Genomic DNA, 23,412 nt, shown 5'->3' on the forward strand with positions numbered 1-23,412 from the left:
GCGCTGACACGAGGATCCCTGGGGCATTCTGGCCAGTCTAGCCAACCAGTGACCTTCAGGTTCAGTGAGAGATGCTAAGGAAGTTTAGCAATGTCCTCAGGGAACCAGAAGTGCAGCAGAGGCCGAGTTCTGTCACCACCCGGTACAGCTTAAAGCTGGAAACTCAGTTTGGGAAGAGGAAGCATCCCTCACGTCCTTACACACATACAGGAGCAAGAACTGTGGCTGAACAGTGGAGGTGAACACGAGAATTCAGACTGGGGAAAACAGTGGTGGCGCATACTTAGTCACAGCACTTGGGAGGCAGAGGTGACACAGACACAAAAGACTGGGGACCTGGAGAGCTGGCTCAGCAGCTAAACACTTGTTCCTGTGAGGACCCAGGTTTGGTACCCAGGATGCACATGGCAGCTCACAGCCATGTGTATATTCAGGCCCGGGCATCCAAAGCCGTCTCCTGATGTCTGCGGGTACTCGCACTAGTGGTACACACAGTCGAGCGGAACACTCAGGTCAAACAAAACAACCCAAAGTCCTGCCCTGGAATGGGTCAGGCAGGGCTGGTACTTTCGTAGTCCTTACTTGCTGTGTTTTTAAATTACTCATTTAACTCTGATTAAAAGAAAAAAAAAAAAAGAATTGGAGCTGGGCATGGTGGCACACACCTTTAAGCCCAGCGCTAGGGAAGTAGGGGCAGCAGGCTCTCCATGAATTAAGAGCCAAAAAGACACAGTAAGGCCCTGTTTCAAAAGGAAAAGACATATAGGTAGGCAGGTTAGTTTGGGGCTAGTGAAGTGGCTTAGTAGGTAAGGGTACCCGCTGCCAAGCCTGACAGCCCGAGTTCAGTCCCTGGGAGGAAGAGCACTGACTCAAGGCTGTCCTCTGACCTCGTGTGCCATGTGCGCATCCAGAAACGGAAGTGGTATCGTTTTTAAAGTTTAAAGTACAAATCAACAATGAAAGCCAATTCTAGCTGGTCATGAAACAACGGATGGGAATGCGGTCCATCCTGCCAAGCCCAAGCTCAGCTTCCCAGCAGGCAACTCTGGCACATCTCCCACAGGCACAGGCTCATGTGACACCCCCACTGTGGGCAGCCTACATGAGCACCTCACCTAACCCTTTCCCTCTCTCCGTCCCTCCAGTGTTAAAAGCACATCTCCAACAATCCAGAGTTTTAAAGTGAGGCAAACACGCCACGAGCCTTGTTTGTCAAGTTCCAAAAACACAAGCATGACCAGATGTATGATTCAAGGATTTATTAAGTCATACATGCAAAACATACTGCTAACTGCATTAGCAAAAGATCAATGTAAAAACACTCCACAATTCTGCGACTGTCAATTGAAAAAAGTTTGTTCTAGTGGTTGAAGGACCCAACACTGTGTTCTTGCCAGTGAGTTAGGTTGTACAGAACAGCGTTAGCACAGCAGTTGACAGAACCTCACAGACCCAAAGGAGCATCTCAGGCAGAGCCACCATGGGAAGCGTATCCACGTGGGTGAGGTCTAGCGGGGCAGCGTTAGTCACATGACAGTGTTGGTACTCTGGCAAGACAGTGATGTTTAGAAGGTTCATAGTTTAAGAATATCTAAAATAGTTTAAAAACTGTAAAGCTGCAACACATGATTTTTACACCTAGTTACTAGAAAACTAAGGAAAGCACTTATCAGCTTTGAAGAAAGTAAGGTGAAAACAGGAATGCACTTCTACTAATCTACCAAAAGAAATCTTCAAATGCATTATCAGAAAGATCTTATAGTACAGGTCAGACATATTGCTCATTAAGAAAGGGGTCCTAAAGAAAAGCTCTTGCTAAGTTAGCAACTGAGGATGGCCAGTTTAAATATGGATCAATGTCCCATCTGGGGAGGGATGGCAGTGTGGGGGTAGGAAAAGTTCGAGAGACACTGGTAAGACCGGCCATTTGTCATCTACTGTATTTGACAGAAATTAACCGTTAAAAATCTTTACCCGTGATACTTTTATTTAGTTGAATTACTCCATGTACAATGTAGTGTAATCTCTACTTCATATTAGTCAAAATACTGTCTTTATCCTTTGATCATGTCGTGTTTCACAAACTCCACCCAGCACACCCACGACTAGGAACAGAATACTTCATTAGAGGCAACACGGGAAGCAGAGTTCTGTTCAAAGTCTGCAAAAGCTAGTCAACTGGTTATTTAAAAAACTCACTATGAAATCAAAGAGCTGAGCTGTTACACTCATTCACTGTGACATACAGTACAAAGTTATGTAATGAACGTGGGCTGATAAGTTACAGTGCATCACATGGCAACGTGTCATTAAGGAGGCTGTGCTGGGTCACACGGTCTGGAAACTAGACAGGGGCTGCACCCGACTCCAGAAGCTGCGGTCTTCTTAACGACAGAAGTCTCTCAACAGTTAAGCGCTTAAGTGTTCTCAGCACAACACAACTTAGTTCAAAAAGTATTTTGGCAATTCTTAATCTGAGCAAGAATAGGGGACTTTCAAAAATAAGGCTTTAAGAAGGCTTGTCATTTTAGGGCTGAATTTTAATAGACCGTAAGTCGGAATTCTTACATTTAAGACAGAACCTTAAAATTATTGACTGGTTCATTGGTTCAAAATGGTTTTATGGAAAAATTAATCTGTAACAAAAACTTGGCATCAAATGCGAAGGCTCCACCGTTTTTGAGCAAAGCGTACAAAGGTTCCAGGGACAGGACCAAGAACGAGGGGCTCAGACATTTACAACAACAGGCATTTTCTCTTCCTCTTCTTGACAGGAGGTGGACAGAGCACTGCTCGGATGGCTTCATCAAACACTGTCTTGAGACCCCGCTGTGTGAGTGCTGAGCACTCCAGGTATTTGACAGCACCTAGAAAAGACAGCCATAGGGGCAATGAGACACTCCACAGAGCAGTGACACTATACAGGGCAGGATTAGAACACAGTACCCCTGCTGAGCCAGCATGGTGCAGCTCAGCAACCAACTCTCACACCAATGCTAAGGCCAGCGAGGGCCTGGTTTGGCTGGTTGCCCAAACCAGAGACACCAAGCAGTCCTCTTTCAGGCGGACTCCTGCCACTTGTCATCAGGACAGCAGAGCAAACACAAGAAAAGAGGGTTTCATACCGATCTCTTTCGCCATGGCGAGGCCCTGTGGATAGGTGATGGGAGTCAGCTTCTTCTCCTTCAGCTTCTCAATCGTGTCCTTATCATCCCTAAGATCAAGCTTCGTCCCCACTAGGATGATCGGAGTGTTGGGACAGTGGTGTCGCACTTCAGGGTACCACTAGATGGAAGAAACAAGGCGTGCCACTCTCCTGTACAGACTTCCTTCGCCCAGCTTCCAAGCAACGAGTGCCAAACCTCCAGCCCCAGCTGGCCCTACGCTCACCCTGGCTAGCAAGGGCCCCCAAACAGAGGATAACACAACAGACTCCACCTGCCAAGGACCAGGAGAAAGGAGACAAGAAAGGAGGGCAGAACAGAAAGCACCCCCAAAGGAAATCACTTCTATCTGTAGGAAAAGAAGTCTGCTTTCTAGGATCATCCTAGAAAACTCACCATCAACTCAGGGATGAACATATATAAGACATAAAAGATAACTCCATTATCTCCAGCATGGTCCCCCCATCTCTACACCAAAAGGGTCCTTCATCCCTTTTTACTAAGCTGGAGCAGAAAGAAATAGTCACTAGACTGACTCTGAAATGCTTGTTACTATTTCTGCTTCCCACAGAAATTAAGCCATGGGCTTAACAACAGCCCACTCCCCAGTAAGTACTAAAGCCAAGTTAAGTTACACAAGCCAAAATTCCCAGTAGCACATGGCATTCATTTTCCTTTTAATATTTCTTTCTGGGAGTGACATTACACAACAATCTTTCAGTAAGTTCCACTTACCTTTGCACGGACATTTTCAAATGACGCAGGACTCACAAGGGAAAAGCAGATTAAGAACACGTCCTACAGAAAGGAAACACAGGCAGCATGTAGAGGACAGTCTTACCCTGCCGGAGCGCTCTGCCTAAGGCTGACAGCAATGAGCTGGGCAGGCCCTCACTGGCCCACATACCCCTCTAGCTGGCCAGATGACTCCCAAACCACCAAGCCGGCCAAGCAGGCTTCTTCCACTTTCCCTTGTGAGAGAGGGTGAGTGGAAGAGGAAACCGCCAGAAGCCTTCTGAGGCCAGGGAAGCATCAAATCACATTCCCAGAGGTCACTTTCTACTCATGCCCAAATGGAAACCTAATTATCTGTAATCAACAAGGAAACTCTTCTGGAAGTCTCTCAGGCTCATGAATGGAGTCGACTTTAAATACACCATCTAACAAAACATGCTTTTCATTAAGTCTCCACATGCACGTTAAGTGCACGCCTTCTGACATCATTGCCAGCGTCTATCAGCCAGCCTGTCACTGTCCCCGGCACAAAATGGAGTTCAAGGATTTGCTCCCCAGCCCTCCAGCCAGGAAGGGAACTCAGCATGACATCTCCCAGCAGACAAGCACACACCACCCAGCACTGTCACAGCTTCCCACGCACAGCCAAGGGCCTCTGGGAAGCCTGTGCCCAGGGCAGCACTGGCCCCAAAGAATGCAAAGGAAAAGCAGTGCAAGCGTGCTTACTTTGAAGAGAAATTGCTGGCTAAATATAAAATATCTGAGTCTTTCTTCCTGTCTGGTATTACACATAAAATAAAATTCTGATATTTACATGTATAAAATAACACCCAGAGTTTCTAAAATGCTAGGCTTATCAAGACATAGCCCTAGAAAAGGCAATTATGCTATTTTGTGAAATGTGTACAGTTGCCAAGCTAGCACCTTAAACCATCCAGCTGGAATCTCGTACCTGAAAAGGAAAAACATCCCACAGGGCAGCTTTTCATGAACAACATTGTTTACTTCACTGCTGGCACATGCACAAGCCTGTCAGAGAATCACCAGGGCCTCCCAGCATCCCAGTTGATTCCACACCCTCTCAAAGCACAGTTGGGTTAGCTCAGCAACGCTGCACAGCCGCCCCACAGCCCACCAGAGGAACACCAGAGTTGAGAGGAAAAGGCCCTAGGAGTGGGGTTAGTCTGGCCCAGCACATAACCACCTACATGAGCACCAGGAGGACCCCTCCCCCCACATCTACACCTCAACCAACCCAGAGAGGGGCTTCCAGACAGCCCTCCTTTCACTTGGGAGGAGGGATGCAAACAGTTCATTGACCACTTTAATCAGCTGGTAGAGCAGTCACACTCCAGTGCAAGCTTAGTTCATCAAGTGAAACCGCTCCTGAGTGAATCAGATAAAGAACACTCAAGGGACCCGAGGTCAGCAGTATTCCTGGGAAGACTCAGTGAGGTGAGAGAAGAGACAAAGCTTGAGGCTAAAGTCGACTGAAGTCTTACATACGGCAATCGGCTTGTCTTTGCCCCTGGAGGTTCTATCTTTACCACTTGTGTCTCCAACCTAGTAATGCAGGAGAACTTTGCTTGAGTTCAGTACAAACTAAGAAATACAAAAATCAATAATAATATAACCTGCTGGTTTTCATCAGAAGTCTGTCTCTGCACTCCTGAGGAATCCAAAGTTATACAATGTCTCAATTCACCTTAGAGAGCAAGAGCCACAAAATCTTTACCCGGTGAAGCCTGGAGCTAAGAGACTGTCCCCTGCAGTTCAACAAGGAAGTCAAGAGAACACAGGGCCTTCCACCAAGGCACTCTCATTGTGGTAGGTAGCACTTGCCAGAACTTAACACATCCCAGAGTTCAGAGTGTCCAAAAAGTGTCCCTTAAACATAAAAAGGGACATGTTGATGCATGTTGATGGCATCCGTCAGTGGCAAGATCTTCAAAGAACTCTAGAGTTCTCAGAGGCAAGCCAAAGGAAGCCTTAAAGATAGGTGAGGCACCTGCCCGTGGGCACAGTGAAACTTTCCAGAGCAGTCAGAGCCACATGGAGCCATGCTGGCCCATCAGCCTCCTCTCGCAGCTCTGGGAGTGAGGTGTGGATTCAGTCTGGAGAGAGCTACTGAAATGAAAAACTAAGATTCCTTTGCAAGCTGAAAAGGCCACCACTTGGTGGCAATTTTGTAAGTGACAACCTTTTCCATTTCTATCATAATTCATCCAATTGTTTTTATGTCCAGTAAAAACTGACAGGCTTATTCTCCCAATATGGAATTCCAGAAATTCTAACAAAAGACAAACAAGGGCACTATTTCAATTTCATCTCACTCAAGCTTGTATTTACAATCCAAAGAGAAACAATTTGCAGAGTCCAGGTTTCATCTATGGGCTATTTCTAAAGTTGTCCTAAGAACAGGACCCAGTGTACCCCACCAAAAACCACAACAATCCACACCGCTTCATCCAGCCAGTCAGCAGGACAGGTCAGGGAGCAGATGGGGCACCCTCACTCATTCTACCTGCCTTAGCCCTCCAGCAGCATCTTCCAGATGAGGCAGAGGCAGGCGTAAGCGGTGCCATTGCCCCACTCCTCCTATGTACAAATTATCCCATCGGCCACCTCCCCTCTTCCTCCCTTTTCAGCAATTCTTCCCCCCTGCACCTAAGTTCAGCTTTCACTAAATTATCATCTTCTAATGTCTTTTTCCTACCATCAATACCTTCCAACCTTGCTTTCCTGATACAAGTGAAGAAGGGGCTGTGCTCCTGGGGTCTCCCCTTTCTCAAGGGTCACTGACCCACCCTTCCTAGAGACTTCGCTACTACTTTGCTCAGATCACCAGGACACTTGTAATTATACCAGACACCCCACATGCCTTTAATGGAGTGTGAGCCTCAATAACTTCATTACTCCTGGGTCAGCAGCTACTTCTCCCTCTGCAGTCTAAAGTACAGTCAGGGATGAAGAGCAGTCTCGTTAGGAAAGTGCTTGCTGGGCATGAGGATCCCTGGGGTAAGCCTGAGGCCCAGTGAGAGGCCTGTCTCAAAAAAGAGGGGGGGGGGAGAAAGGGAAGGGAAGGGAAGGGGAAGGAAGGAAGGAAGGAAGGAAGGAAGGAAGGAAGGAAGGAAGGAGGCTCTTGAGAGACAACACCATAACCTGTCACACCCAGACACACACAAAAGCATACACCAACTATAGCTTGTCAGTGGTACTGTCCCCAGCTGATGTGAGACAGGGTGTAGCAAGAGGCGGCTGCAATCTCAGCACCACAGGAGTATGGTGGCTTTTCTTCTACTCTCTCCCAAACACTTCCTATCTTTATTTCAGGTTCACATTTGGATTTTTCTTTTAATACAGGGATTCCATATGCAGGAACAGGACAGGGCTTACACACACAACAGAGAAAGCTGGGCAGGTGTTCCGAAGAACACACACTAGAAAAAAAGGTTCACAGCTCTTAACATCTCAGAGCTGGCCTGATGCTGACAGCGCCGATGGTGGAGGTGTTCCTGTAAACTCTAACAAGCTCCCAGGCCTCTGGGTGACGACGCTTGATGAAATGCAACCACATGGAAATAAAGATTGGAAGATCATTTCCTAAACCCAAGGTCACTTCAAGAGACACGGAACCTTCTAAGTAGGACTTCCTAAAACACAAGGTTGAGACAGCACTCAACCCTCACACACACACACCCCCCCCGCAGTTCTGCACACCCCATCATGTAATATGGTCCTCAGTGGTCCCCTCATGGCGCAGAAGGAACACAGCCTATTCTGGCTAACTGCAAGTAGTTTCTAGGGGCCTCTGGTTGGAGGACCCGCATCTAACAGTCATCCTAACAAAGGAAGCCCTTTGAAAATCAAACTGGCACCAGGCAGTGGTACAGGCCTTTAATCCTAGCCACTGGAAGGGGAGGCTGGTGGATCTGAGTTTGAGTCTGGTCTATCAAGCAAGTTCTAGGACAGCCAAGGCAACCCTGCAGGAAAACCAAACCAAACAATCAAAAGAAACTCAAAACTGTAGCTAGCTGTGAGTACTCATGACTGTAATTCCAGGAGCCAGAGATGCGATGGCTTTGCTCTGTGGTTTTAAGGGTTACTCTTCCACAGCTGGGCCCAGGGTTGATCCTCAGCACTCGTGGCAGCTCACAAACTTCCTAGGGATCTGATCTGGCCCCCATAGGCACCAGGCATGCACGTGATATACACACATACATACAGGCAAATATTCATGCACACAAAAACAAATACATGTTTAAAAAGAAACAGAAGCCATAATTGCAGCATTCAGAAGCTGCAAATAACAGTAGAACCAAAAACACTGTTAAGTTGCAGGCCACCCTGGACAACATACTGACGGAGACCTGTCTCAAAACAGAAACAATGGACACATGAAGTGTTAACATTTTTAGCGTGTCCCAAACAAACAAAAATCTTCCATTTGGTTCTTCAGAAGAATATCTGAACAGCTTTTTGTTTGCTTGTTTTGTTTTCTCTTTTGATTCAGGGTTTCTCTCTGTAGCCCTATCTGTCCTTGAACTCAAGATCTGCCTGGCTAAGCCTTCAAGTGCTGGGCTAAAACCATGAGCTACTACTGGCCAGCTCTGACCACAGTTTTTAATAAGTCACATAAACAGGCTATAATTATAGTTCAATCCTGGGTCTGCTTGTGGTATGGCAGTGCAGCCCAAAGCAAGGCAGACTTCTGAGCATTCACATTTGAGCATAACTTCCACATCTCAGGCGTAGCAGGCAAGTGTTTAGGTGCTAGCTGTGTGCTCTCCCCTCTTGTCCCAAAGGACCTCCACCTCACCATCACTGGAATATGAAAAATTAGCAAAAACCTTGTCTTCCTCCTTCCTTACTCAGTCGTCCTTACTATTAGGAAACTGTCTGCCTGCTATACACAGGTGAGACTGTAACAAGTTTACAACACCCACCTTGAGTCTGGCCTCACACAATTACGGCTTATTCAATCTGGGAAGAGCCCACCTCACTTATCTATGATACTCAGCAGAGTCTGACTTCTGCCAAGTCACCTTTGACTTGCTAAGAATGACTCCCTTAGACAGAATGGCCTCACCCTACTCTGTACCCACTGAGTCACAATAGGGTGTCTCCCATTTCTCAGAAATCATGCCACACCCTTCCAGACACAGCCAATGGGCTAGGGGGAGGGGGAGAGAAAGATGATAGATAGATAGATAGATAGATAGACAGACAGACAAACATTGCCATGTTTTAAAACACAGAATTATTCAGCATCCACTAGTCTCGGAGCATCTCTAAAAACACTAAAGACTGCAATCATCTCGTGACTGTGGGCTGATTTTATATACTTGATCAGTTGATCTTTAAAAAAAAAAACCTTCCCTCTTACTTTTTTTATCTTTATTTGTTAACTAAAATCTAAATTTTGGCTACAACTCAATACAAAACCTAGAGTTCAAACAGACTATCTGCAATGTTTCTGGTATCCTCTGACTGCAGAGAAAAGGCATGTTCTAACAGGTAAAACCATCACTAACAACGGGAAGTTCATTCAAAAACACAAGCTGTATAGACTGGAACTGATTCCTGACACTCCAAAGTAATGGCTGTGTAGGTTATGGCCGCCCAGTCAGACAAGGTTCAAAGTCTGCCTTTCTCTAAGCTGTCTCCCCGACTCCAAGCCAGACCTTCTAGTGAACAATAAGGGGCACTAAAAAGAGCACAAGTAATACTCACCCAAGGAAAACCTAAGCAGAGGCCATCCAATCAGTAAGGCGAAAGGAGAGACTGGGTACTAGAGGGTGCAGACTGTACCAGAACTGGTGTGCACACAGTGCTTTTGACACAAGGTCTCACTGTACAGACTGGCCTTGAATCCACAGATCCCTGCCTTTGTCTCCAAAGTCCTGAGATGAAAGGCTTGAACCAACAGCCCTGGTCTGAGATGTATTAGCTCAACTTATGCTAGTGGGAAGCAGCAGAGACCAGAGATGAAGACTGGGACGGCACAGCAAGGTACAACGCAGGACCTGAATCCAAGGCATTTGCTCTGTGGCCTGTCATGAATATTTAAGGCTGGTCACTTTAGCACCAAATTTGTTCTAAGATAGACTTTTGCTTCCCTATTCCCTATGCTGCTCTGCAGAAAGGCAAATGCTCTACCCTGAGCCACACCACCTGGCCCTAAACAGTCTCAACTGAGAACACAGATTGACATACATGTAACAACTGTTTTGCACCAGACACTCACTTCCAAGTTCCTACTGATCCTGCCAACCACTGCTCTAATTGGTTTTGGTAAATAATCAGTAAATAATCAATTATTTGGTTGCCTCATACAGAAACAAAACTAATCTAAAAAAAATGTTTTTCCTGTCTGAACACAAAGGTCTATTTTACAAAACTGAAACCTCAATCTACACTAAAGACTTAGTACTGAGACCAAGAACTATGTGCTTTATAAAAAGAAAAAAGTATAAGTCATAAGATAAATTCCTACTTCGGTTTAAAGAAACCGTACTTTTATTTATTTATTTTTGGAGACAGGGTCTCATGGTCCATGCTGAAACTATGTAACCAAGGATGCCCTTGATCATCTTGCCTTCACTTCTGATTACAGGCACAAGCAACTAGTCCAGTTTATGTGATGCCAGGGAAGTAACTCAAAGACTGAATACCAGACAATCATTCTACCAACTTGAGCAACACCCCCAGCTCAAGAAACGTTAATATTACCTGCTTAATTTGAATTTTTTTGAGATAAAGTCTCAAAGCTGCAGGCCAAGCTGGCCCCAAACTTGTGCTTGTCGACAGGTATGAGCCAACATGTCCAACTAACCGCTTAAATTTATGTCACAGTGCAAAACCATCCTAAAACAAGCTGTCTTTCAAAGTAACTGCTGTTAAGAAAAGCTTTGCAAAACAAAAAGTAACATAGTACTGTTCTGTGTGTTGCCTTTAAACTAAGTAAAACAATTCAAAATAAAAAAGGCAGAATAACTGATAGACCCAAATTCTGGCTTGCTTAAGAGAAGCTATTTACCTTCACTTATTATTATCACAGACCCCAGTCACAACAACACAAGCAGATCTATGAGCCCCGGACACATACTAAAACCCAGTAAAAATCAAGTGTGAGCCTTACTGTTTGCGGGTAGGAGAGGGGACGCAATCTGTCATAATCTTCTTGTCCAGCTGTGTCCCAAAGGCCCAGATTCACTGGTTTCCCATCTACCATAACATTGGCAGAATAGTTGTCAAAGCTGTAGAATGGACAAGAGAAGGTTAGTCACATACATGGGGACTAAGTCCCAGTCCCACAGTTCTATAAGAGGATGGACCTGGAGCTATCAGCCCAGAAAACATCCTTGAGGCATGAGAAGCCTGGAGCAAGTAGGACACAGGGAATCAACCACACACCCCAGAGATGAGAAACAAAGGACAGGCTACTAGCTTACAAGGAAACAAATACAAGACCAAATGAGCTCTGCCTTAATATCTTTAATCTGCACGGAAGAGAACACGACGGAGTCCCTCTTCCCAATCCGATGTCACGTCCCTCATGTACATATTTTGTTCACTTTCAACCAAAGTCTTTAGTTAAAGTGTACATGCGAAGTCACCTATGCTTGAGGCCAAAGAGCAGAGGTGTAGCAAAACAGACCTGGATTTTAGAAGCTGCCCAGCTTTTCAGAGTACACCTGACCATACAAATGTGTAAATTAGCCTGACATTACTACAGACAAATTAGTTAACTACAGAAAGCGACAACCCAGAAAAGCCTACCAACTAACTAAGTTTTGTAATCCCAGCATTAAGAAACTGAGGCAGGAGGATCACTAATATTTCAAGGTCAGCTTCACCTACAGAGCAAAATCTTGTCTCAAAACAACAAAATGCTACTGGTATCACTGATTACTCAAAAACAAAACCAAAAACCCAGGATCAGGTCAGGAATTTAGGGACAGACTGAGCTCTCAAAAAAAGAAAAAAAAAGAAAAAGAAACCAAAAAAGCTACACAATTTTATGTGTTTTGCTGGCATGTACGTATGTTATATATAGCACATGTGTTTGGTGCCCATGGAGTTCAGAAAAGGGCAGGATAGCCCCTGAAACTGGAACTGCTATGTGGGTGCTGGGAACCAAACCCAGATCCTCTGAAAGAACAGCCAGTTCTCAGCCACAGAGTAATTTTTCCTGCCCTAAGACAAGTATCATCATACATCAGTCTTAAGGCAAAGGGCTAGTATTATTATTTGTAGTACTTAAGAATAGAGGGTCTTAGGGCTGAAGAGATGGCTCAGCAGTTAAGAGCAATGACTGTACTTCCAGAGGTCCTGAGTTCAATTCTCAGCAACCACATAGCAGCTCACAACTGTCTGTAACTCCTGTTCTGGGAGATCCAACACCCTCACATACATGCAGTCAAACACCAATGTACATACAATAAAAATAGATTAAAAAATAGAGGTTCCTTACTAAAGCAAAGTTTACGCTAATGTGACCGACCACAGCAGCCTTTATGAAGATAATGGCAGGCATGGTGGTATACACCATGAGAGGCAAGATAATCAAGAGTTCAAAAACCAGCCTAGGCTTTACATTAGAACTCAGAGGTCTCCCGAGGGTCTGAGCCATCACGGTGTTCTGGATGCAGACATGAGGACAGAACTCTGCAGCATGCTGAAGCTCACGTGAGCCATCAGTGAGAAAAGCACTTTTTCTTCCCACTCAACAACTAGGCAACCCATACGGAATTAGCAGCCCAAAATCCAACTCAGCCCCACATGGCATCCTAGATTCAACCCAATGAAAAGGTCAATTAAACTTAATGTAACACTCCGTGCTGCAGCTGCCACAGAGCTGTTATCAGACACCGCTATGCTGAGGCTCTGGTCTTCTTTACATTTCCCAGCCTATGTTCTTAACAGTTAATTTTCTTTTGTTTCCTAAATGTCTAAAAAAAAAAAAAAAATCAAGCAGGAAACTGTATATCCCCTCATATAAGGAAATCATACATTAAATTGGCTCATTTTTTTAAAACTCTCAATACCTAATAATTAGATTCCAGTCGATGTTTCAGAGGAAAATAAATACTATTAGTTCTTATGCGAATGACAAGGGCTTTACAGCAGAAGAGAAAAAACGCATCACAGGCAAGTTGGTTCCCGACCCAAGGAGCATACTCACACAGTGGGGATGTACTCTCCGGGAAATGCATTGGTCGTGTAACTGATCAGCAGGCAGGTTTTACCAACAGCTCTGAAAGGAGAAAAAAGGGCTTCTTAGTCAACCTGGACAAAATCCTGGCTTCTACTATTCTGCTACAATAAGCTAGAAAAGGCCAGGAAACAGATATACCACATCCATAAGTGTAAACAAATGAGTTTCTGTAACATTTAACACTCCACACACGTTTTTATCTTAAACCAACCCAAATCTTTGTACTTCTTAGGAAGGCAGACTCAGCAACCTCCCTTTCTGTGAAGGTCGGTGGCGTCTGGACCAGCACTCAGGAAGCATGTGTGAAGTACTGGACCCCGAGAACAGTTAACACGAAGTTCTTCCAGAACACGTCACTCGTGTGTTACTAGTATGTGAACACGGCTGCCTCTGCAACCTGCAGTTATTAAGTACTGATTGATGTTGCTGCCGCTAAGTGGCCAAGCTCTGAACCGCCCATGCCCCAACCCCAAAGCCTGCCCCTAACAGTGCAGCCAGTTACGCAGCACAGGGTTCACACTCACAAGCTAACATCAAGTTAGTGAAGGGCACAGGGATGAAGTAAACTTCTCAAACAGCTGGAGGAGAGAACAAAAGAGAAATGTGCAGAAATAAGTACCTTACGGGGACAGACTATTACTTGTGCTCCCTCAGACAGAAGGAAGGGTACTGTTTAAAAAGCTCCCAACCACCTGAAATACCGTTGAGACTATTACTAAAAATAAAGATTGTCGCACCATTTGCAAATAAATAAAATTTCTCTCACCCAGTCCCTATCTGACTTGAGGGATATCCTGAAGTCTCGGTTTCAACAGTCCTCTGTAATGAGCCCAGCTCCCCATTGTCTTCTGCTGATTTACTAAGGTCAGGATGACACACTAGTGTTGACTTGAAAGATTTTGCTGTTCAGCATAGGCCACCGTAGATTGGGGTTCACTAACCAGAACTTTCCTTCCGCTCTTTGGGACTAAGGGCAGGAGCTTAACCACTCAGTCCTGCCAGTACTTATTTGTCTGACTCGGAACTGTATAAAGGACTTAATGAAGCTGGAACTCTCCACCCTCAAGATCTCACTGTCAAACATTACATCATCGGCAGGTAACTTCCAATCCCTAACGGCTTTCTGAACAGAAATGACTCATTAGACATTTATCTTGTGAAAGGCTTACAATGTCAAAACAAACCTGTATGAGCAAGAGCTTAAGATCTAGGGAGGCCTAGAGCTGAGATTTAGAGCAGCTCATTTACCTGCAGCAATTTCTGGCACATCTGACCCACCTTTTTCTGTCTCAGTTTTCTTGCTGGTAAGCAGATGCACTCAACTACAGGGAAGGAAGGAAGGAAGATGGGAGAGAGGGACGGAGGGAGGGAGGGAGGGAGGGAGGGAGGGAGGGGGGGAAGGAGGGAGGGAGGGAGGGAGGGAAGAAAGGAGGGAAGAAAGGAGGGAAGGAAGGAAGGAAGGAAGGAAGGAAGGAAGGAGGGAGGGAGGGAAGAAAGGAGGGAAAAAAGGAAGGAAGGGAGGAGGGAGGGAGGGAGGGAGAGAAGGAAGGAAGGAAAGAGGGAAGGAGGGAGGGAAGGAAGGAAGGAAGGAAGGAAGGAGGGAAAGAACGAACTAGATGCTGCAGGAAACAAGACTCAAGGACTGGCCAGAGTCCCAGGTCTGTCTGGGCTACACAGTGAGTTCCGCTCTCCCTAGGGCTACTTACAGAGAATCTACTTCAAACAAACCAATAAAGCACAGCATGGAAAGGGGTGGAGCATAAAGAGAAAATAATAGGGCAAGGGTGATCAAAGTACATTCCATTTGTATATGGATATGTCGGTGAAAGCTCTTGGTACAAAACATGCACTGATTAAAACAAGAAAATCTCAGCTGGGGCTGTAGCTCAGTGGTAGAACCTCTTCCTTGCACACACAACGCTGCATTCAATCCCCAGCACGTCATCTTCCTCCCGTCACCATCATGCTGCACAGCAAGCTGGGCAAGCCTTCTATACCAGACCTGGAGCCAGCTAAAGGCATCATCTTTGAATGGCTTGGCTGGGAAGGTACTGGCAAAATCTGGCTTAGAGAATTTTGTTGTTATCTGCAAGAATGTGTGTGTGTGCACACCACACATGTCACATGGTGCATGAGGAGATACAGGAAAAACTAAAGGCATCAGTTCTCAACCTGTGGGTCATGACCCCTTGGTGGTGGTGGTGGGGGTCCACAGGTGGGATTAGTGTTTAGAATGATCCTTTCACAGGGGTCCCACCATATGTACCTCAGGAATCCAACTCAGGTGTCAGACTTGTAAGCCAGTACCTTCACCTACTAAACTGGTCTCACTACACAGCCCTAACGGTCTTGAACTCACTATGTAGACCTGGCTGATTTTGAATTTGTGTCCATCATGACCCTGTGACCCATTCACTCTGCCTCCTCAGTGCTGGGGTTACAGTTGTGAGCCACCACACACGGCTGGGAATGAATGCAATTCTTATTAATCATTACAATTTATGTTCTACAAAAACATGACTATAGGGATGGTGATGGAGCTCAGGTGGCCTCGCATGCACCAAGTCCTGGGTTTGATCCCAACACTAAATAAAACCAGGCATGGTGGCACATGTCTGCAATCCTAGTACCCAGGAGGTAGCAACAAGGAGTATAAGAAGTTTAAGGTCACAGCAAGTGTGAAGCAAGCCTGGGCTATGTGAGAGGCCATCAGTGGACTTTTTACTATACTGTTAATTTAAAAATGGATTAGCATAAATAGAAAGGCTATTATTCTTCTCTTAGTGTATTTACTCATTGCTTGTAAACTCAAGGCATAAATCAACTCGAGGCCAAAGCCAACATATGAACTACAGGAAGTAACATCAAGAACATGTCCACATGAGGAATGGAAGCCATTATTTGGTCAGAGCCATGACTGACATGCTGCAGGATTTCTGGAAGAATTATCTGCCTTGGACTTTTCTAAATGTGTATGCTTAAATGCTCAGTTCATCCTCCTTTTAACCTTTAAAATCTAGAAAGGAGCTGGGTGTAAAGACTCCTGTCTACTCTATCCTGGCTCTTCCTGCAGCGCATGACAGTACTATTTTCTAACCTATCTGCACTTCCTGCCTTGTCCTGCAGAAAGGACCAAATACAGAGACCACTAGTCATTTCCGTTCCTACTGAAGTCTTCATTTTCCTGTTAGGAGAACTTTGTACTGCCAAGCATGGCACACGCCTGTAACTCCAGCACTCAAGAGGCAGAGGCAGGGGATCTCTGTGAGTTCAAGGCCAGCCTGGTCTATAAAGTGTAGCCAAGGCTACACAGAGAAACCCTGTCTCAAAAAACAAAACAAAACATACAAAGAGGCTGGTGAAATGGCTCTGTGTGCAAGAGCCTATGCTGCTCTTGAATCCCAGCATTCACATCAGAGGGCTCACAGTGCCTCTAGCTCTTTCTTGCAGCCATCTGTGTCCACGCATACACACAGACAACTCTTATATACAAATAAAAACTTTAAAGGTGTGTAAGAACATTGGGTGTGTAATCCCAGCACTTGGAAGTCTTCCCCCTCCCCCAGGCAGGGTCTCTGTGTATAGCCATGGCTGTCCTGGACTGGCTTTGTAGAACAGGCTGGCCTCGAACTCAAGAGATCCTCCTGCCTCTGTCTCCACGTGCCTGAGTGCTGGAATTATAGAAATGCACCACCAAACCCAGCCACTTGAAGTCTTCTAGGAAGGGTTTCTTCATGTTTAAGTCCTGCATGGACTACCTAACAAAATCCTACCCCAAAAGAAAAGAAGCCTTCATGAGCATAGTAGTAGAGAGCTTGCCTAGCAGACACAATCTCTCAATTCCATCTCTCAACTCCATGATGGAGTGCAGATCTAAAAAGAATAACAACTTTGTAAATGGTCTTTTAAGACAAAATGCTCCTAAGACTGAAAAACTGGACTCATCCAATAACAACTGTAAACCACAGGCAGATCAGGCAATATTGTCAAAAAGCACACAGATCCAACCAACAATCTTAAGGGCCAGGCATGGTGATGCACACTGGTCTAGCTCTTACAAACCAGAGTTCAAGTGTAGCCTTGGGTACACAGGGAGTTTGGAGGCTACCCTGGGCTACATGAGACCCTGATTCAAAAATAAGGTGGGGCAGGAGAGACGGCTCAGAGGTTAATAGAGCTTGCTGCTCTTCCAGGCCTCAAGTTTAGTTCCCCACTCCCACATCAGGCGGCTCACAACTACCTGTAACTCCAGCTTCAGAATGTTAAGTGCCCTCTCCTGACGTCTGTCCCCCACACACGGCATCCAAGCATAAAAAGGGCACATAAAAATTTTAAAGTAATTAGTGAAACGGAGGGTGACTGAGGAATACACCTTTCCCTCCCTGCAGACATGTGTGCATGCACACCCACAAATACGCACATCTGCCCCTCTCTCATGCTTCTTGAGTAACTGAAAGACAAACTAAGGCCCTCAGTTTCTTCGAGAAAAGGAAGAATGTATGTTCATAAAAAAATGATGCATCAGTGAGAGTAATTTAGTACCAGGGAAAAACAAACCCCAACTCAAAACTCTCAAGTTTATGAGGCAGGTACATCATAACCAATGTATGTATAGTCATTACCACCATAAGACTTCAAAATATTAAGACTGTATGAAAAAAAAAAAAAGCCTAAAGTTTCTCAAACACGGAAGGTGAAAAACTATACATAACCAAGCTTCATGGAGGCTTTATTCTCACTTCTAGACTCATCTAATCACTGTTGAGTAGCAAATGACTGTCCAGGGAAAGACACAAAGGTTATTCTAGAAATACATACATACATACATACACACACAATCATACGTGTGTGTGTGTGTGTGTGTGTGTGTGTGTGTGTAGAAAGAGAAAGAGAGGCTGGCGAAATGCATCAGAGATTAAGAGCACTGGCTGGGAAAAAAAGGAATACTGTCTGTTTTTGCACGACCCAGGTTCAATTCCCAGCACCCACATGGTGGTTCACACAGTATGTAACTCCAGCTCCAGGGGATCCAAACCACTCTTCTTCACTCTTCTTCTGGCTTGTGAGGGCAGCAGGAACTTGGTGCACAAATATACATCCATGTATATAACATAGTAGTAGTAGTAATAAAATCATCTTAATTTGAAAGACAGAGCAGGGGGGCTGGAGAGATAGCTCAGCAGTTAAGAGCACCAACTGCTCTTCTGGAAGACCTGGGCTCAATTCCCAGCATCCACATGGCAGCTCACGACTGTCTGTAACTCCTGTTCCAGGGGATCTGACACCCTCACATGGACATACATGAAGTCAAACACCAATGTACATAAGATTAAAAAAAGAGAGCAGAATTCAAGTACTTGTAAAATAGGTCAAAATAAACACAGAACTCTGCATCACAAAAAAGCAAATTCATGGGTCATACCAACACTGTTCAATGGAAGCAGAGTAAATGTGTCCAGTCCTGTAAGGATGACATCAGAAGAGGCTGAACTAACAAAATTCCTGGACAGCAATGCCTAAGTTAGACACTGTACCAAACAGACTACCAGCCCAAGTCTATATGCAGACAAGAAGGAAACACAAAACATTTGCTTGTTAGCCTTCTGATCAACCAAAACTAAACGAATACTATTAAAAACTACCGAGTTGGGGCTAGAGAGGTGGCTCAGTGGTTAAGAGCACTGTCTGCTCTTCCAAAGGTCATGAGTTCAATTCCCAGCAACCACATGGTGGCTCACGACCATCTATAATGTGAACTGATTCCCTCTTCTGGAAGGTGTAAATGCAGATAGAACACTCATATACATAAAATAAATAAATCTTTAAAAAATTAAAAAAAAAACCCACCGAGTTAAAAAAAACAAAAACACTGATCGCATAGCTGTGATTGCATGTCTCTGCAATCCCAGGACTCAGAGGTGGAGGCAAGAGAACAGAGCTAGAGGCCAGGGTGGGTGGGAACGCAGTGAAGTAGCAGAGCACTCACCTACCCACTGTGAGGCCCTAGGTTCAGTCCATCACATCAGAGCAAAGAAAAAGGTGGGGGGGTAAGAACGCTGGCTCAGTACATGCCATACCATCAGCAAGAGAAGCACACAGTTGTTTTCAGAAAGACCATCTGACAGTAAGTTTCAAATCTCTATTTTATATCCACTGTCAATTAACTACTGAACAGCAACTAACTCAACAGAAGAATACAAGCTGACTGATCTAACATGGTCGTAACAGTATTTTTAACTGTAATTCCTCAGAACTTTTAAATTAGCCCTGTAAAACTTAGTAACTATCTGTGACATTAGGCTTGACAGCTTTAAATTTCTCAGAATAAAAGGCATTCCAACTGTACCTCAGGAATATAGTTTATTTGATAAAAAGCAGAAAAATATTATTGGCATGAAAAGTTATGTACCTACACCTCTAAATTGGTGGTTCTCAACCTTTCTAATCCTGTAGCCCTTTAAGCCAGTTCCTCATGTAATGGTGACCTTCAATCAAAATTATTTTCGTTGCGACTTCTTAACTGTAATTTCGCTGTTATGAACTGTAAATCTGATATGCAGGATAACTGATATTCAATCCCAAACGGGTCATGACCCCAGGTTAGGAGCCACTGTTGTAAACCAAGGTTACACCCCGCCCTTCGGGTTGTGGATTTCAATCTTCTGATAAACGCACACTTCCCGTCTGTCCTTCAGCCCGAACACTATCAGTGCCGACCACAGCATGAGAAGGTGCAGAGTGGGGGGTAGGGAAATGCCCACTGGTTAAGAGTGCTGGCTGCTCCTGCAGAGGACCCAGGCTTAATCCACAGGAGCTCCTTACATCCCTAACTCCAGCTCCAGGGGATCCAACGCCCTCTCTTCTGGCCTCCTTGGACATCAGACACACACGTGGTGCAGATGTAAAACATGCAGGTAAAACATTCTTACACATTCAGTATTTTTCCCCCTCAAGTACCGTCAGAAGTGGTGATGTACACTTTTAATCCCAGCATTTAGGAGGAGGAGACAGGCAGATCTCTGTGAATTCCAGGCCAGCCAGAGACATACAGGTGAAATTCCATTAAAAAAAAAAAAAAAAAAAGTCCACCGGGGCAGAAAGATGGCTCAGTACATAAAGGTAAGCCTGACTACCAGAGTTCAATCCCTGGGACCCATGTGATGGAAGAAGAAAACCAACTCTTTCAGCTTGTCCTCTGACCATCACACCCTTGCCATGGCAATGTGGTTTCCACACAGTAAATAAACATAAAAATAATGAAGTTGTTTTTTTAAGAAAACTGAAAAATTCAAGGCCAGGAATCTTTATGTCTAACATTCATCACAGACCCTCATAGTAAAACCAAACAAATAAAAAGAAAACCACAGTAACAATGGGAGCCAGCACTCACTAAGCACTCCACAAGGACCAGGCACTTAGGAGCCTCTTAACAGTCGGCATTGTGTTTAACTTTCCCCTGAGGATTCTCTCTTGAGGAAAGAATGATATGCTGAGGGTTACTCCAAAAGTTACAAAAAAAAAAAAAAGTAGTGTGGGAAGGGGGGAGGCTGCAAAGATGGCTCAGCAGTTAAGAGCACTGGCTGCTCTTCCAGAGGACCTGGTTCCAGTCCTAGAACCCACCTAGTGGTTCACCAAGGCCAGTAACTCCAGTTTCGAGGGAACCCTCTGCTGGCACAAGCATAAGGCACAGACACACATGCAAAACATCCACACACATTTAAAAAAAAAAAAAAAATTAAAAAGAAGTTGTGGGAATCCTACCTAAGGAAGGTTCCAGACTCCACAGTAGACATTCTTTTGTAGAATGTCTACTAGATTTTTTTAAGCCAGTAACAGGCTATGATATCTCTCAGCTGTTCAGGACTTGCCAGGAAGCACAAGGGCCTTAAGTTCCAGCTCCAGCAAGGGGAGGAGGGAGCTACAGTAGATTAGTACCGAATAAACTTCGTTTTAGCAAACCTGTTCCACGTGTATTTCAGTCTTAGAAATTTTCAAACACTATGGTTTGGTACTGAATTAGCAGCAATTTACCTTTCTTAAAAAGTAATTTTTGAGAAGTCTTTCAATGTATTTTGATCATATTCATCCCCACTCCTCCCCCTAATTCCTCCTTCCAACTTCACCACTTAAAAACTCACCTAGTCCAATCTGTGCTGCCCACATAAGTCATGGGTGTGGGGCCATCCACTGGAGCTAGGTGGACCTAGCAAGGGCCACACCCATTAAAAACATGGCTCTCCCACCCCTAGCAGCCATCAAGGGACCATCCCAACTAGGCCTAGGCCCTCTCTGCCCTGGGCTAGGATCTTGTACAGCTGCTGCTGAGTTCACTGTTCCAGAAAATACTGTTTCCATCGAGTGTCCCTGACCTCTGGTTCTTATAACCTCTCTTCTTCCTCGATGGTCCCTAAGCTTATTAGAAAACTAGGAATGTCATAGTACTCCACATTCCAAACTACTGATACAGTTTTAACTTTTGGGAAGTTCAGATAACTTTCAAACGTTCCCCAGGAAAGATGATATGTTTTAGTTCACTCACAATACCAACAGGAAAAAAGAAATAGAAAAGAAAGGAAAGCAAGCACGCCTTAAAGCAGGCCTGGTGACTCACGCCTGTAAGTCCAACACTTCCGAGGCTATGAAAGGAGAATAATCGAGAACCAAGACAGTCAGAAGACAGGATTTACACAAAAAGCCCCTACCTCGGCAACAGAACTTCACTTAAACTGCTTTCTTTCATTATCTAACTAACTATACCAAGAGACAAAATAAAGCTTTCTTTTAGGAGGAAAAGGAAAGCAGCATACACATTCCTACTCAATGGAATTCCAATGTGTAGCTATATACACTGAACCCGTGTTCATAAGACTTCCTGTTTGTGAAACAAATCCCACAGACTGACCTGTTACCAGAACAAATAAATAAATGAAGTTGTCTGACCGTTGGGCTGAATTAGTTACAAGGACAATCCCAACCCCTAGTGCAGCTATGTAAATACGCTGAAGAAGTGACCATAACCCAGGGGCTGCGATTCAGGAAAGGCTGTGCTCACTGCAAGCGCGGAAGACATCCACCAAGTTTGCAGCGCGTTATGCTGAACTTGAAAATGTACCAGTTGCATTCTGCGTTTGAGGAAGCTGGCAGTAGTAAATCTCCAAGCTTCCTCGTTAACACGAGCCCTACACAAGCCACGCTGAGACGCGCGATTTTGCTCCGATTACACTGAGATTCTTGTTTCTACCGAAGGGTGAAAAAAAAAAAAAAGCTGCATAAGACCAGTCTTGTCTCCCTGAAGGGCCTGAAACCATCACGGACAGTCAAGAAAATAATTGCCTCCAGTCATAAGGAGCTGGATGGATCTGCTTCGTCCAGAAGACTTTTTTTTTTTTTTTTTTTGATGACCACACCAACGTTCAATGACAGTCCTATCGCTCGCACTCCTTCAGCCAGCATTCTAGTAACTTTCTCGGCGCAAAGTGTGAAACGAGTATTTTTATAAACACCCTGCTAAGTCTAAACAACCAAGTCCGTTCCTAAGTTCCAGGTCACCCAAGTGACCGGTGCAAACATGCATCGAATAGGACCGACTTGGAGGCTGCTGTTACCTATCCCAGTTCTCGGGGGGGTGGGGGGAGACGGGGTATCCTGAGTTAATGAAGAGACTAGACTTCCCCTTCTCAGGGGAAAAAAAAAAAAATCTTTCAAAGAAAAATTCTTCAAACCAGCCTCGCCTATGTGCCAACGAGAGCCGGGCGACGGGCGGTGTCCGGCCCGGGAAAGAAAGCAGGAGGGGTGGAGTTCCCTCTTCCCTCCGGCCGACTCGCCCGGGCCCTCCCCCAACCAGAAGCCGGAACCAGGCCCGGGAGGGTGGGAGGCCCGCGACCCCCCCAGAAGGCCGGGCGCGAGCTCTACGCCAGCCCGAGGCTTTTCGGGCCTGCGGGGACCCGGGTGCCGCTCGCCCCCGAGGTCGCCGCGGAAGACGCCCCCTCCGCAGTCCCCGGCAGAGCCGTGCACTCACCCGTCTCCCACCACCACACACTTGATGGCCTGCATTTGGGCCGCTCCGTGGGCCGCGGCGGCGGCGGCCGGTCACTGAGGCGGGAAGCGGCGGGCTCGGGAAGCGCGGGGGCGGCCGGGGGCGAGGCTGCGGGCGGCGGGGCGCCGAGTGCCGGGACCGCTGTCCACGCCGCCTGGCCCTCAGCGCACTGGGAGGCGAAGCCCAGCGGCAGCCACCACCCAAAGCTGAGGAAAACTGCAGAGAAACAGGAAATGGCCGCTCCACTCACATCCGGC

The 23,412-nt window shown here is 45.6% G+C and overlaps 1 protein-coding gene across 2 annotated transcripts; it reads right to left on the reverse strand.

The window, feature by feature from the left end:
- Positions 1-1,244: 1,244 nt before the first annotated feature.
- On the reverse strand, positions 1,245-23,412 carry Rac1 (Rac family small GTPase 1). 2 transcript variants are annotated; one of them, XM_021651771.2, is made up of 7 exons: positions 23,138-23,412; positions 13,087-13,158; positions 11,041-11,158; positions 5,406-5,462; positions 3,900-3,962; positions 3,126-3,285; positions 1,245-2,867 (listed from the first exon to the last, which is right to left on the reverse strand). In XM_021651771.2, the coding sequence occupies exons 1-7, from the start codon at positions 23,170-23,172 to the stop codon at positions 2,737-2,739; spliced, it is 636 nt and encodes a 211-aa protein (XP_021507446.1). In that variant the 5' UTR covers positions 23,173-23,412; the 3' UTR covers positions 1,245-2,736. The 2 variants fall into 2 exon arrangements, with proteins under 2 accessions (XP_021507446.1, XP_021507447.1); XM_021651772.2 differs by lacking the exon at positions 5,406-5,462 and having other exon boundaries at positions 23,138-23,398.

This window comes from Meriones unguiculatus, chromosome 15, assembly GCF_030254825.1.
Source record: "Meriones unguiculatus strain TT.TT164.6M chromosome 15, Bangor_MerUng_6.1, whole genome shotgun sequence".
Classification (NCBI taxonomy): domain Eukaryota; kingdom Metazoa; phylum Chordata; class Mammalia; order Rodentia; family Muridae; genus Meriones; species Meriones unguiculatus.